Below are 12,702 nucleotides of genomic sequence, written 5' to 3'. Positions count from 1 at the left end.
TTTGCACATATTTATGATGATTCTCTACAGGACATTGGATGCTGCTTTTCATATTTATTATAAGCATTTCCCAAGTAGATTTTTTCTTGGGGGGGGGGGGCAAGGAAGGGATAACATTTGTGTTTTTAAAAAGAAAACCATGGCTGAGGTCTTTGTGCTGGTTTTTAGCTTTAAAAATTTTAGTATCTTTGTAGAATACTTGAGAAACCAGTGAAGGAGTAATGTGCACTACACAAGCATCTCCTCACTTCTTCAGTGTCACCACGCTCCTGCCAGTGTCGGGTGATGTTACTGGCACAGAGGACATAGAAAAGACAGCACAGTCCTTCCCTTCAAGGAGCCAGCCTCCTGGTGGGAACATAAGCCAGTACTTACAATGCACATCATAACCACTGAGACAGACATACGCCCAAAGAACTGTGGGAACAAAGAAGAGAGAATGGTTCTTGCTTGAACAAGTCAGGAAAGACCTCACAAATGGTGTGAAATTTGAGCTGAGTCTCAAAAGCAAAAGTGGTACATTTATTGCAAGAGGGCAATAAATTTATTGTGGTACATTTATTGCAGGTAGGTCAAGATCTGGGAAAGACAGTCAATTCTCTGTGGCACATGCATTGGCCATTGGGAGAAAAACAGACTTACCAGTAGGCTGGGACCTGCCTGCGAAGGTCCTTGATGACACATGGAAGAGTTGGGACTTCATCTTGTTTCAATAAGCCAAACCAAGGTTAATAAGAAGCAAGGGTGAATTGACTGATGGTTGCAGGGATAGTCTGCAGGCAGACAGGGGCTGCAAGTTGGGAGGAGCAGAAGGAAGGTTTCTGGGACACAGGGGCTGCAAGCTGGGAGGAGCAGAAGGTAGCTTTCAACTCACAGCTGAGTTGATGGGTTTTGGAGTAACTACATGTGGGAGCAGGTGGAGGTTGTGGGGAGGGAAGAACTGAAGTCAACTTGTTATTAGCTTGGGGGTCTGGAGAGGTGGGGTTACCAGCAAGGGAAATGGAGGACTGTAGAAAACAGGAAATGGAGGAGGGCCTGGGAAGCCCACTCCCTAGCCTCCTTCCATGCCTGGCTAACTTCTATTCGTCTCTCAAGATCCAGCTCTTCTAGGAAAACTTTGCTCCGTTCCTTGGGCATCCCACCACCATGATCTTGCACACCCTGTGCTTGCCCCACCACACCTCCCATGTGGAGATGTAAAGACCTGTCTCACATTCCCTATAATGGGAAGACGCCACCACCATTCTATATGGTTGGAAGATTGGGCTTATACATAGTAGCCAGATCATTTTCTTTTCTTCATATACATGAGTGTGTCTATTATGTATTTGTGAATACTTGGATTTTCATATATACATTTCATATTTTATGCCATTCAAATTAAACAACGCATAACAGGTTATTGTTAATAATTATGAACATTTATTAAGCACCAACAAAGAGTATACTGCAGTGGTTGCTATATAAAAACATAACTGTTGATAAAGTGCCCCTGCCATTGAGCTTACAATCTAAACTGGAATACAACAAGAATGCTATAAGTCTACCTCAAAATTTCCTTAACTTAGAAATGGCTATTACGGCAAATGGGTGAGGCAAAATGACCTATCTTTTGAGGTTGAGGTGCAGTGTTTGTTAGTAAGGCTTTGAACATGATCCAAAGAACGTTTTACTTTTACCCATTTTCCCAAATTATATTAGGCTTGCTAAGAAAAAGAGCATGTAGAAATTAGGTAAAAACAGTGAATTATTTCAAATTGTCTTACAGGACTTTAAAAAAAGAAATGCTCACTGGCCTGAATTTTTCAGCAGCCAGGGCAAGCCCACTAAAAATACTTCCAGGAAATAATAATTCATATTTTAAGAGAGGACTGAGCAAAGACAGCAGTGGGAACTCTGGCTACAGGTGATGTCTGGTCATCTATGATATGTAAACAAAAGCTATCGAGTTCGGTCCACACATCTTCAAAGTGATCAAGAATATATGCAAATGTCTGCTCTTCTGCTCTGTATTTCTACAGGAGTAGTGCAGGGGTATGTAAGAATTCAGCATGAAGACCCTACACTGCAAACCCTGTCCTATTTTGCCTATATGCATAGTATAATATTTAATAAATACTTTCAAGCTTTTCATTGCTGGTCATATATCGGCTGTCAAAGGCACACTGAGGGGATTTTGATTCTTATTGTCAAAAGTAGAGACAATTTTAAACTACTGAGCACATACAGTCCTGAACTACATACTAATTATTTTCAATCATTTATAATAATAATTCCTTTAACTCTAAAAGAACACTAAAAAATAAAGTACTGGTTATAAGTTATCTGAAAACAGAAACAGAATTTATTCTGTAAACTGCATGCACAAGATTTCTTTAATGCATACGTACATGTATTTTAATGGCAGAGTGGTAGCATCCTGAGATTTTCTTATGGCAAAATAATATTTCAGCAATTTTTGGAAAAATCAGTAATATCCCCGTTAGAAGTCTATATTGGCAGTTTTCTTCTTGAATAACATAACAGCAAGAACATTTTTTAAACGTTCAAATGCTTGCTTTGCCTAACAAGTTTACCCAGAAAGAACGGTCCAGAAATTTCAGAACAGAACTTTTTATGAAATAAAATAATTCACTAATTTTGGCCTAAAATTGACACCAAAACATCCCTCTTCCAATTTAAGTGTCATTTATACTTTCTACCTATAGTAAATAAAATCTAATTAATTATGAGATTTGAAATGGAAAACATGAAACACATGTCAACATCATTCTCTTACAAAAAGATGACAGGAATGAATTTCAATGCGGTTCCCCGAAAAGAAAGAAAAAAAATTTTTTTTTTTTTGTCTTTTTTCCGTGTCCGGCAACGGATCGCAACCCTCAGTGTTGCCCCCCTACCGGACCGGGGACCGGCAACGGGATCGCAAGCCTCGGCGTTGCTCCCGCGCCTCGCTCAGCCAGTGAGCGGGAGCCGGTCTGTATGTGGGATCCGAACCCTCGGACGGGAGCGCCGCCGCACTTCCCAAGCAGCGCACTATCCAGTGCGCCACCGGGCCGGCCCCAGAAAAAATTTTTTAATATTTAATTACAGTTGTGGTAAATAAATTTGGGTTTACCAATCTCAGTAAATGCACTTATTTTTAGTTGATACTGTATGAAACGGCTAGACTTTCTGACTAAAGCATGTGTATTTCTAAGGCCGGCAAGGCAAGTTTGATTATGTATAAAGTATAGATATTAGCATGGTTATAAAGGCTATATGACCAATACATACACATCCACTTTTTTTTTAAGTGATGGTGTATTTTCCAAGCTACATAAAATTTAATTTCATGTCCTATTCTAAGACATGTCTGACATTAAGCTTAGAAGCATAATTGCTGTAATACATTAAAAAATATTTCATCTTTCCAATATTGTAAAGTATACTGTATTTTCAAATACCTGATACAAATTTTTTGCACAAATTTTTGAAAGACATACTATTAGCTAGCTATAACTACTGTGTTAAGTAATCATACGAAGGAAGAAGTTCACAAAGAGGACAAAATATAAAACAAAGCATAATAATCATTGCAAATAACAAAAAAGTAACAAAATCAAGTAGTTCTGAATATACCTGTTTCTTGTCTTAGGAGTGTGTATATTCATTTTACAGCTATTAATTTGATAATCATACTAAGACTGTGTAAGATTTGTTTTTCTTGGTTGGTCATTTTTCTTCCTGATATCTTCCACCAACAGCTGTTGTAAATAATTTTCTTTTGACTACAAAGTAAACTAATGTTTATACCGTTATTATATGAGTCATGTAAAAGGTGGCTTCTTTCATTTTAAGAAGTTATATTTAAATTTTAGAGCCTTAATTAAAATTTAACATTTAGCCATGTATTTTTTGCTATATAGTGTATATGTCAATAAATTGATATGGGTTAATAAAAGCATATCTTGGTTTCATCTGTGTTTTAAATATGAACATACAAATTTTTCTTCTTTTTAATGAGAAAAAGTAGTTGAAGAAAACTATTCATACAGGTCCTCTTCACTCTTAACTGCTTTGAAATATAGCTTTAAATAAGGTCAATCAAGTCATGTTGGTAATCTCTTATCTTTGCATAGAAGAAAAAAAATAAAATAAAGGAAGTTACTTCCTTCCTAAGGTCTCAGCTAGTTTCTTAAGTCTTTTCTTCAGCTCCAATGGAAATTTCTCATAGCACTTCTTACAGACTGGCTTCATGTCAAACTCCACAAATTTGTTCCTAAAGATAATAATCATGAAAAAAAAATTAGTGGATATGTATTGAACACAGACATATAAATAATGTGAAGTAATTGTATTGAACTAAATGAAAACACTATATGATGAAACCTATATTCATGTTAGTAAAGAACTACATATAATTATAATCTCATTCTTACTGTAGTAAATGTAAAAAAAAATATCATTGAAAAAAACTCATTATAAATTGGTACTATATATCTATCTGGGTAACAGTTCTCAGTACTAAGTAAACAGAAAATCTAATATAAATATAATTTAGGCAAGTAAAGTCTATCACATTTTAAAGTACCACAAGAACATCTTAAAGAATAAATTTATTTAAAGCAGAGAATTGTAGTTTTATAATACGAATGTTCTCTTTATTGGAGGCAAAATGATCTTACTCAGTATTTTAAATTAGGTAGCTATGAGGTTTCATTTTTCCTGGTATAAAATGGCTTTCTACCTAGCCCCAACAACAACAACAAAAAATTACTTTAAACTTTTTTCTGAATTATCTTAAATCACAATGGGTTATTTTAATTATTTGACAGAAAGGTTAGTAAGGGAGATATAAGAAATTTTTTAGTCACTCTTAAAGAACAGAAGTGTAACCAGGTCGTCCATGACTGTACTGTAAATGGTAGCTATATGGAGAATTCAATTATTTTGAAAAGGTAGAGCAATACATATTATCAATTTATTTATAAAATAGTACTGATGAAGACAACTTTTCAGATGGCCTCCTGACCATCTGTAATGCATTTCCAACAGAAAATTACAGTAGCTTGTTATTGTTGAAATCCAGGGTCTTTAATTTTGATTTGAGTAAATATACAACTTTATAACTTGTTCATTTTCTATGAAATTGTATTTAGAAAGCATCTGTGGAACAAGTCTAGTGGTATATACTGCCTATGACAAATATTATATCTATTTTTATCTATGACAGAAATTATAAACTTGATATAATATTTAATGTATTTTAAAAGTATATTAAACTAAACTACTTGCTTCAAGATCGTTTTAAAGAACATTATTAATAGCAAAGGTAATTCCTAACGACATAGTTAAAACAAAAAAAATTCTATTTTAAACATCGCAATGGGAATTATTTTCCAGCTATTTTCACAGACATGCTCATAGAAATTCAAATGTTACATTTTACCTGGCAAATCAAATGCTTCAAGGAGCCAGTTTGATTTAAATAACACAACTGTGTTAAAAATTTCTCTCAAAGTCTTCTTAGAACAAAAGCAATTAAAATTGCCAGTTTTGGGGTGAAAGAAATAAATTATTCCTGCTTCAGAGGGACTACTTAGCAAGTATTGCTAAACGTTCCATTGCTTTAATATTATATTTGCATAACTCCTTTTTATAAAAGGAAACATGAAACCTAAAAGAGTAAAATTTTTTAAAAGTCAAAACACACTACTAGGGCCGGCCCGGTGACGCACTGGAGAGTGCGCCGCTTGGGAGCACGGCGGCGCTCCCGCCGAGGGTTCGGATCCCATGTGGAGACCGGTTCCCGCTCACTGGCTGAGCGCGGTGCGGGCGCAACACCGAGGGTTGCGATCCCGTTACTGGTCAGTAAAAAAGACAAAAAGGGGGAAAAAAAAAAAAAAACACTAGTAACCATGAGAGAAAAATGAAACAATAGCGCTAATAATTCAACAGAATTTCAAGGATAGAAATACTTCCCATAAAAAAGAACAGAAGAAAGTTTGAAGAAATGAAGGAAATGAATTCAGAAACAGCAGCACATGGGGACTGTATGAAGCACATATGCGCTCACAGAGAGGAGGTATCTTACTGTGTAAATTAGACAGACTTTGCTCAGATATGCTGAAAGAATTTAATACAGAACTGAGAACACATGCATTTTAAAAAACAACAAACACCACTTAGAATTTATCAATTAAATGATTTTAGGCAAAGAAACCAAAGACCAGGATTCTAAAAGCTGTAGTTATCAGACAAAAATACTCTGAAACTTTTCCTAGTATCCATTAAGAGAATGGAATTCTTCCCCTGAATCCATTAAAAAAAAAAAAAAGTCTGTACCACATTTTGATTAAAAAAAGAGATAAGTGAGTCTACAGATTAAGGGAAATACATGAGCACAAGCCAGTATCAACTGTAGACCTTATTCATTTAAGCTTTATAATCTGAATAATTATGCAAAAAGACCAACTCTACACAGGACAAATACTTAAATTTCAATCTCTGATGGCTAAAAATTCATGCCAAAAAGGAAAAAAAGAAAAAAAAGGAAAAAGACAAAAACAGAAAGCATGCTCCAAAGGACTAACCAAAGAAGAAAGTAGCAAACATGAAGATAGAAGGGATAGAAAAGTTTACAAACAGACTGGCTTTTTCTTTTTCTGCTTGTCCTTATCCTTTGCTTCTCTTTCCCGTTTGGCAAGTCGCCTCTTAAATTCTTCTGGCATTTTCTCATAACAGTGTTTGCAGACTGGTTTTAGATCAATTTCAACAAACTTATCCCTTTGAGTAGGACAAAGAAGAAATAGAAGAAAGAACAAGGAACAATTAAAGGAAGAGCCTTTACTTTCAGAAAGCCTGAACACAAAGAAGAAATAAAGAATCTTTTTTAGAAATTCTAGGAGCTGGCTGGTTAGTTCAGTTGGTTAGAGCATGATACTGATAACACAAAGGTGCAAGGTTCTATGCCTGTACCAGCCAGGAAAAATAAATAAATAAATACAATTCTTGAAATTTTTTCTAAACATCACCCCAAAGTTTTCAGTTTTAGGATTCACACTGGACCAAACTGTAGACTTACTTGAGTGTTAATTTAGTGTTGCAGGTAGAACAGGCAAAGCAGTTCACACACCAGGCCTTATTAAGAGCAGAGACCACTAGAGAAAGAGGAAAGAGAGCTGGTCACATGGAAATATATTGGTATGGGAGTTGAGGCAGCTTAAATTTTCAATTCTGAAATAGAACTAAAGCTATTTCCATGGCACTTGGAGGAAGGTCTGTTCTTTCTTTTTTCTCCAAGAACAATTTTTTTTAATGCCACAATTGGTAAAATGTTACATACGATCTTTTAAAAATATCCCAGGGTCTACTATGGAACAAGTGCTAGGGAATAAATATCAAAGTATAACAACATATAGCTCTGATGTGTTATGTTAAACAACTTTTCACTTGTCTCATTAATCTTTTTAACAAAAGATGACATTTGTCATATGAGTGGATCATAAAATGGGAGTTGGCTGTACTTCTGAATCTTGTTCACATCACCTTCTAGGCATATAATCCTTAGATATCCTGGGTTTGTTCGTTAAGAGGTTACCAGCTGATGGTTCCAAAATCTTGTCCTTGTAACTAGTCCTAATAGAAGTGTGACATTCATATGCTCAACTGGCTACAGAGAAACAACATTTATGTGTAATTAAAATAGGGAAAAATTAAGTCAGATCCTTCCAGGTATAAATATGTATTTAAAATTTCATACTACGGGGCCGGCCCGGTGGCGCACTGGAGAGTGCACCGCTTGAGAGCACGGTGGCGCTCCCACCGAGGGTTCGGATCCCATGTGGAGACTGGTTCCCGCTCACTGACTGAGCGCGGGGCGGGCACAACACCGAGGGTTGCGATCCCGTTGCCAGTCCCCGGTATGGGTGCGACACAGAAGGTTGCGATCCCGTTACCGGTCAGTAAAAAAATACAAAAAGGAAAAAAAATAAAAATAAAAAATAAAATAAAATTTCATACTAGGGCTGAGCCCATGGCGCACTCGGGAGAGTGCAGTGCTGGGAGCGCAGTAGCGCTCCCGCCGCGGGTTCGGATCCTATATAGGGATGGCTGGTGCGCTCAGCGCTCACTGGCTGAGTGCGGTGCGGCCGGTCTCACAAAGGACAAAAAATAAATAAATAAATAAATAAAATTTCATACTAAACAAATAATACTTCAAAGTCAAGATTTTCGCATATTTCCAAATAAGAAAATATTGAACAGACTTGAATTTTATATTTGATCTCTTTTTTGTAAGTATGGTTGTGAAAATTCAGAATTTCTCCTTTAACATGCACCTGTCTTTGATACCTGGTCAAGATAACCTGGCACACTGAGGAAGAGACAGGGGAAGGCAGGCATGCTCTCCTCACTACCTCTCCCACTTTTTTTTACTTTGAGGTTTTAACATCAAAATATAGTCATGTAAGGTCTTAAAATAATGCTTTTGCAAAAATAAGACATCTTTCCACTGTACAAATATCAGTTCTTTGTCAGAGGTTATGTTCTGCTGTCCTCATCTGTCACCCGCTGTCAGCGTCTTCTTTAAAGATCAGCTTTTTCTTTGTAGCGACACCTACATGCAGCTGGTTAGCTGTCAGGTGTGGCTGTTAACACTGGAACAGCAACTCCACTGCTGATTCACACGCCCAAACATGCTGGGCAGGTCTTGGAGAAGCAATACTAAAACTCCTCGTCACAGTCCTTTTCTTGCTGTCGCCACAGGTCTCAGAGCACCTGTCGTGTTGGCTGCAGCACTTTGTCCAGGAAGGGACGCCACTGTCAAGATGAACACCAAACAGTGCAGGGCCACATCCATTCGGCCAAGAAGGTTTAAAACCATAACATGGGAGAGGCTTAGGTCCGTCACTGCACTTACACTGGCAGATCCGTCCTCGCCTCTCAGCAGGTCCAAGGCGGTGTTCAGGTGTGTCTACCTTATGAACACCTTTCCAGAGGGTCTTCAGGGTGGCTGCTGTGGACTGAATTGTGTCCCCAAATTCCACATAGTAGAAGCTTAATTCCCACTGTAACTTTTGAGGGTGCAAAATCCTATTATAGTAATTGAAAGTTAGGGCCTTGAAGAGGTGATTAGATTGTAGGACTGTACCACAGTGAATGGATTAAAAATGGTGGTCACAGGTATGGTTTGGAGGGCTTTAAAAGGAGAGTGAATGACGTTAGTCTCTGCTCTCTCTGCTCTGCCATTTCACAATGTGACACCCTGCCATCACTGAAGTCACCAACAAAGAAACCTTCACCAGCTGTGTTCCCTGGACTTTGAACTTCCCAGCCTCAGAAACCTGTAAGCAATACATTTTTTTTTAAACAAATTACCCAGTTCCATGTATTTTTTTTATAAGCAACAGAAACGGACTAATACAGTGGCCCTCCAGGTGGGGGTCCAAGCCTGCTCGTGGCACCTGACAGCAGTGACCAGGAGCGGGAGGGTGAGCTGGGCCCAAGGTCCCTGGGTGCCCCAGGCAGTGGCAGTTACCACCAGCTCTGCTCCCGTGCCTCCTTTCTGCTGAACTGCAAGGGGCCGGCACTGTCAATGAGAGGTTTTCTTGCAAAAGAATCACTTAGCTAAAAACCTCAGTGCCATCACTTAAAGTGAATCAGTCAAATTTATTAATTATTAATACTATTTTTTTCTACATCACTAAAAAAACATGCAAACTGAGCACTTATGTCTTCCATGACTAAAGGCTTCATTAGGGAAGATTATTATTGCCTTTTCTCAGCCTTTATTTATAGTGATTATCCCCTTCCCATAAGTATCCTGTGAGGCATAGTGACAGCATATACCATACCTTGCACCAGATTATGCCCTTGGGCCTGGGGACCATGCCATGAGCATGCATGTGTCACTCACAAGCACTCCGGCACAGTGCTGCCAACCTGCTCAATCTCCGCTGTTTCTGCCCCCTTACTGCTGTTGGCCCAACAAAGAAATACCAACTAGACACATAATTTTTAAAAATGTAGACATTATCTTATTTGCCTGGAAGAGTCTTTCTTTCAAAGCTGACAATAATAGCTTCCCTTTGACAGCTTATTTCACTTGGCAACTATCTCATGTAGGAGGGAGTATTTTCAACGGCACTAAAGATTGTCTTCCTGAACTAAACTTCGCAAACTACACATGAGCAATGTTTCAGAAAGTATTTCCTGAGTTAGGTGATGTCTGCCGAGAACCATGAGGCATGCTGAAAACAGGATTGTTTAAAACTTTGCCAGGAAGCCTCCGGCAGCATTGTGTTAGTGACCATTAGCAAACACAGCTGTTTCCTTTCCATTTCAGTCAATCAGCCCTGCCTAATTACCACAGCACAAGCGTGATACGTCCTAGAAATGCTTGCAGATAACTGCCAGGTTTTAGAATGTGCAGGGTTAAAGTGACTCTTCCTAACTACCACAGATGATTAAACTGCTCCCTATAAACATTGCTCTAGAGCTTCCAGGGACAGGAAATAGAAACAGGAGGTCTCAGGGTCCACCAGGAACAGTCCCCACAATTGCTGGGGTAACAACACTGCAGCAGTGGCCTAAAGTATCATCAAATAGGTATCTTAATTTTTGGATATTATCATATCACTGCTATAAATGACTTGGGAAGTAAGTCAAAGAGAGAAAAAGTGGTAATGATCACATTCCAAACAACAGCAAGCAATCATCAACCTCTTCCAATTTCACATTACCCAAGCGTTTATCATCAAAATAGTGCCATATAAAATCCACACAGATACTTACCATCACCTTCTATAACACGGTTGCAGTGGAAACAAACATCACCAAATAGCTAAAAATGCAAAAAAAAAAGTAAAAGTTCAAGATATGTTAGAATTCCACTTTAGAACACTGAACATTTAATATAATTTCAGTTCTTTTTATAACTTAAAAACATAGCTGGCTACCGAAATCCAGAATTTACCATTACTAGAGAAAATTAGTAAAAGTTCATTGATGAGGTTTTTTACTTCTTACAATGAAAATAATTTACTTTTCATCACTTCAAAAAAAACTTTCTAGATGACAGTTTGAGTACCAAACTAATTAAGCATTGAAAAATATGAGTCTAAACAGATAAGAAATAAATGAATGAATAAACCTATAGACAGGAGAGGGTGGGCTCCCATTCAAGCAGATCGCTGAAGTTCGACTAAGTGTGGAGGGTGTGGGAGCTGGAGAACTATCATTTGTAATCGGACTAGGCAAGAATCATCAGGGATGCTAAACCTAGGGGGAATTTTGATGAGGAACAGGACATGTACATAGTCGTAAAGTGACCACCCACAAATTGCTTATTAGTTGTGAGGGAGGGGGAAATAGTAATTCATTGTAGAGGTAGCCAGCTCCGTGCCATGGTGATTGTCAATGAGGGAGAGGTGAACACTGTGTGCTCCAGACGTGAGGCCCTGAGGACGCGCACAGCACTCCAGCCTCGCGTGCATAACTTACCCTAATCACCGAGAGCCAACAGGCGAACCAAAGGGAAAAGCAGTCTGTTAAAAGTGGGGGGATCTGTATTCTTCAATAATGTCAATGTCATCAAAAATAAAACAGGCTCTGGAAATGTTCCAGATTTAAGGACACTAAAGAAACGTGACAGCCCTAGACTGTCCAGTCCCAGGGTGGAAAAAATGCTAAAAGGACATTATTGGGTCAAGTGGCAAAATTGGAATAAATGGATTAAAGTATCAATAACAATAACTATGGTTATGTAAGAGAGTATATTATTGGGAAATACACATTGAAGTATTTAGGGGTAAAGGACCATGATGAACTTATTATCCAAATACTTCAGAAAGAAAACTGTGTGCATTTGCATATATGTATACATATATTTGTGTATAAAGATGCATCCATTTATGTAAGTGTGTACTTTTATGTAACAAGATTGAGCGCATGGAAACGATAAAGCAAATGGTGAATCACAATAAAAGGCGTACAGGCTTTCTTTGTATTTTTTATTTTACAACTTTTCTGTGAGTCTGAAATTATTTCCCAAGTAAAAAGTTAAAAACAAATCTCTGTAGACCTATGTACATTTTCCAAGAGACTTCCTTGTAGTTAAAATATTGATAAGCTTAAATTAATAAAAGTATATCTAGCATCCAATGAGTAAATTCAATACCTGGTTATAGTGGGTTTCACAATATGCCAGCCCCTTCCTCTCATAATGGCGATGTCCAAGAAATGGTTTTTCACACTTGGCACAAACAAAATGCTGGAAAAAATTGCAAAAGATCATTTTTGCATTACTACATTTTATCTAATGAAGTAAACTCCAAAGTTAATCTTTCCTCAGAGAAGATACATGAAGGTTTGAGGTAATCATTTCATGTGGCCTTAGGTAACCCTATAATACTTTTACAGTCTTATTTCAGGTGTCTGAGTCTTTGACAGGCTACTTTAATACAGCCTATTCAAACACCACAAAATGAGGAAAGAGATGAACATCTTAGTAGCATCTATGATGGAGGGGTCGCTACTGAATATAAACCATGACACTTTGTACCCTAAGAAGGATTTAAGAACAAAAGTGCACATCCTGTATTACTGACAGATCACAAAAGCAGTGTATATTCCATATTCCTACTTTTCTACAAAGTCGATTGTCTTTAAAATGTCCTTTTTTTTTTTTTTTTTTTTTTTTTTTTTTTTTTTTTTTTTTTC

General features: G+C 37.5%; 1 protein-coding gene across 2 annotated transcripts in view; it reads right to left on the bottom strand.

The window, feature by feature from the left end:
* Nucleotides 1–3,706: 3,706 nt before the first annotated feature.
* LOC103607943 (LIM and senescent cell antigen-like-containing domain protein 1) overlaps nucleotides 3,707–12,702 on the bottom strand; it is a 38,266-nt gene continuing 29,270 nt past the window's right edge. The window contains exons 7-11 of one of the 2 annotated variants that reach the window (XM_008592397.1): nucleotides 12,161–12,253; nucleotides 10,777–10,825; nucleotides 7,067–7,142; nucleotides 6,629–6,768; nucleotides 4,187–4,261 (exon numbers count right to left, since the gene is read on the bottom strand). In XM_008592397.1, the coding sequence (XP_008590619.1) occupies nucleotides 4,260–4,261; nucleotides 6,629–6,768; nucleotides 7,067–7,142; nucleotides 10,777–10,825; nucleotides 12,161–12,253 (360 nt within the window). In that variant the 3' untranslated portion in view covers nucleotides 4,187–4,259. Of the gene's footprint in view, nucleotides 4,262–6,628; nucleotides 6,769–7,066; nucleotides 7,143–10,776; nucleotides 10,826–12,160; nucleotides 12,254–12,702 lie in introns of both variants that reach the window. The other variant, XM_008592398.1, reaches the window with a different exon arrangement.

The sequence above is a fragment of the Galeopterus variegatus genome, unplaced genomic scaffold, assembly GCF_000696425.1.
Source record: "Galeopterus variegatus unplaced genomic scaffold, G_variegatus-3.0.2 Scaffold7884, whole genome shotgun sequence".
NCBI classification, from domain to species: Eukaryota; Metazoa; Chordata; class Mammalia; order Dermoptera; family Cynocephalidae; genus Galeopterus; species Galeopterus variegatus.
Note: the sequence above shows the minus strand (reverse complement) of the source record. Positions and strands in the feature narration are given on the sequence as shown.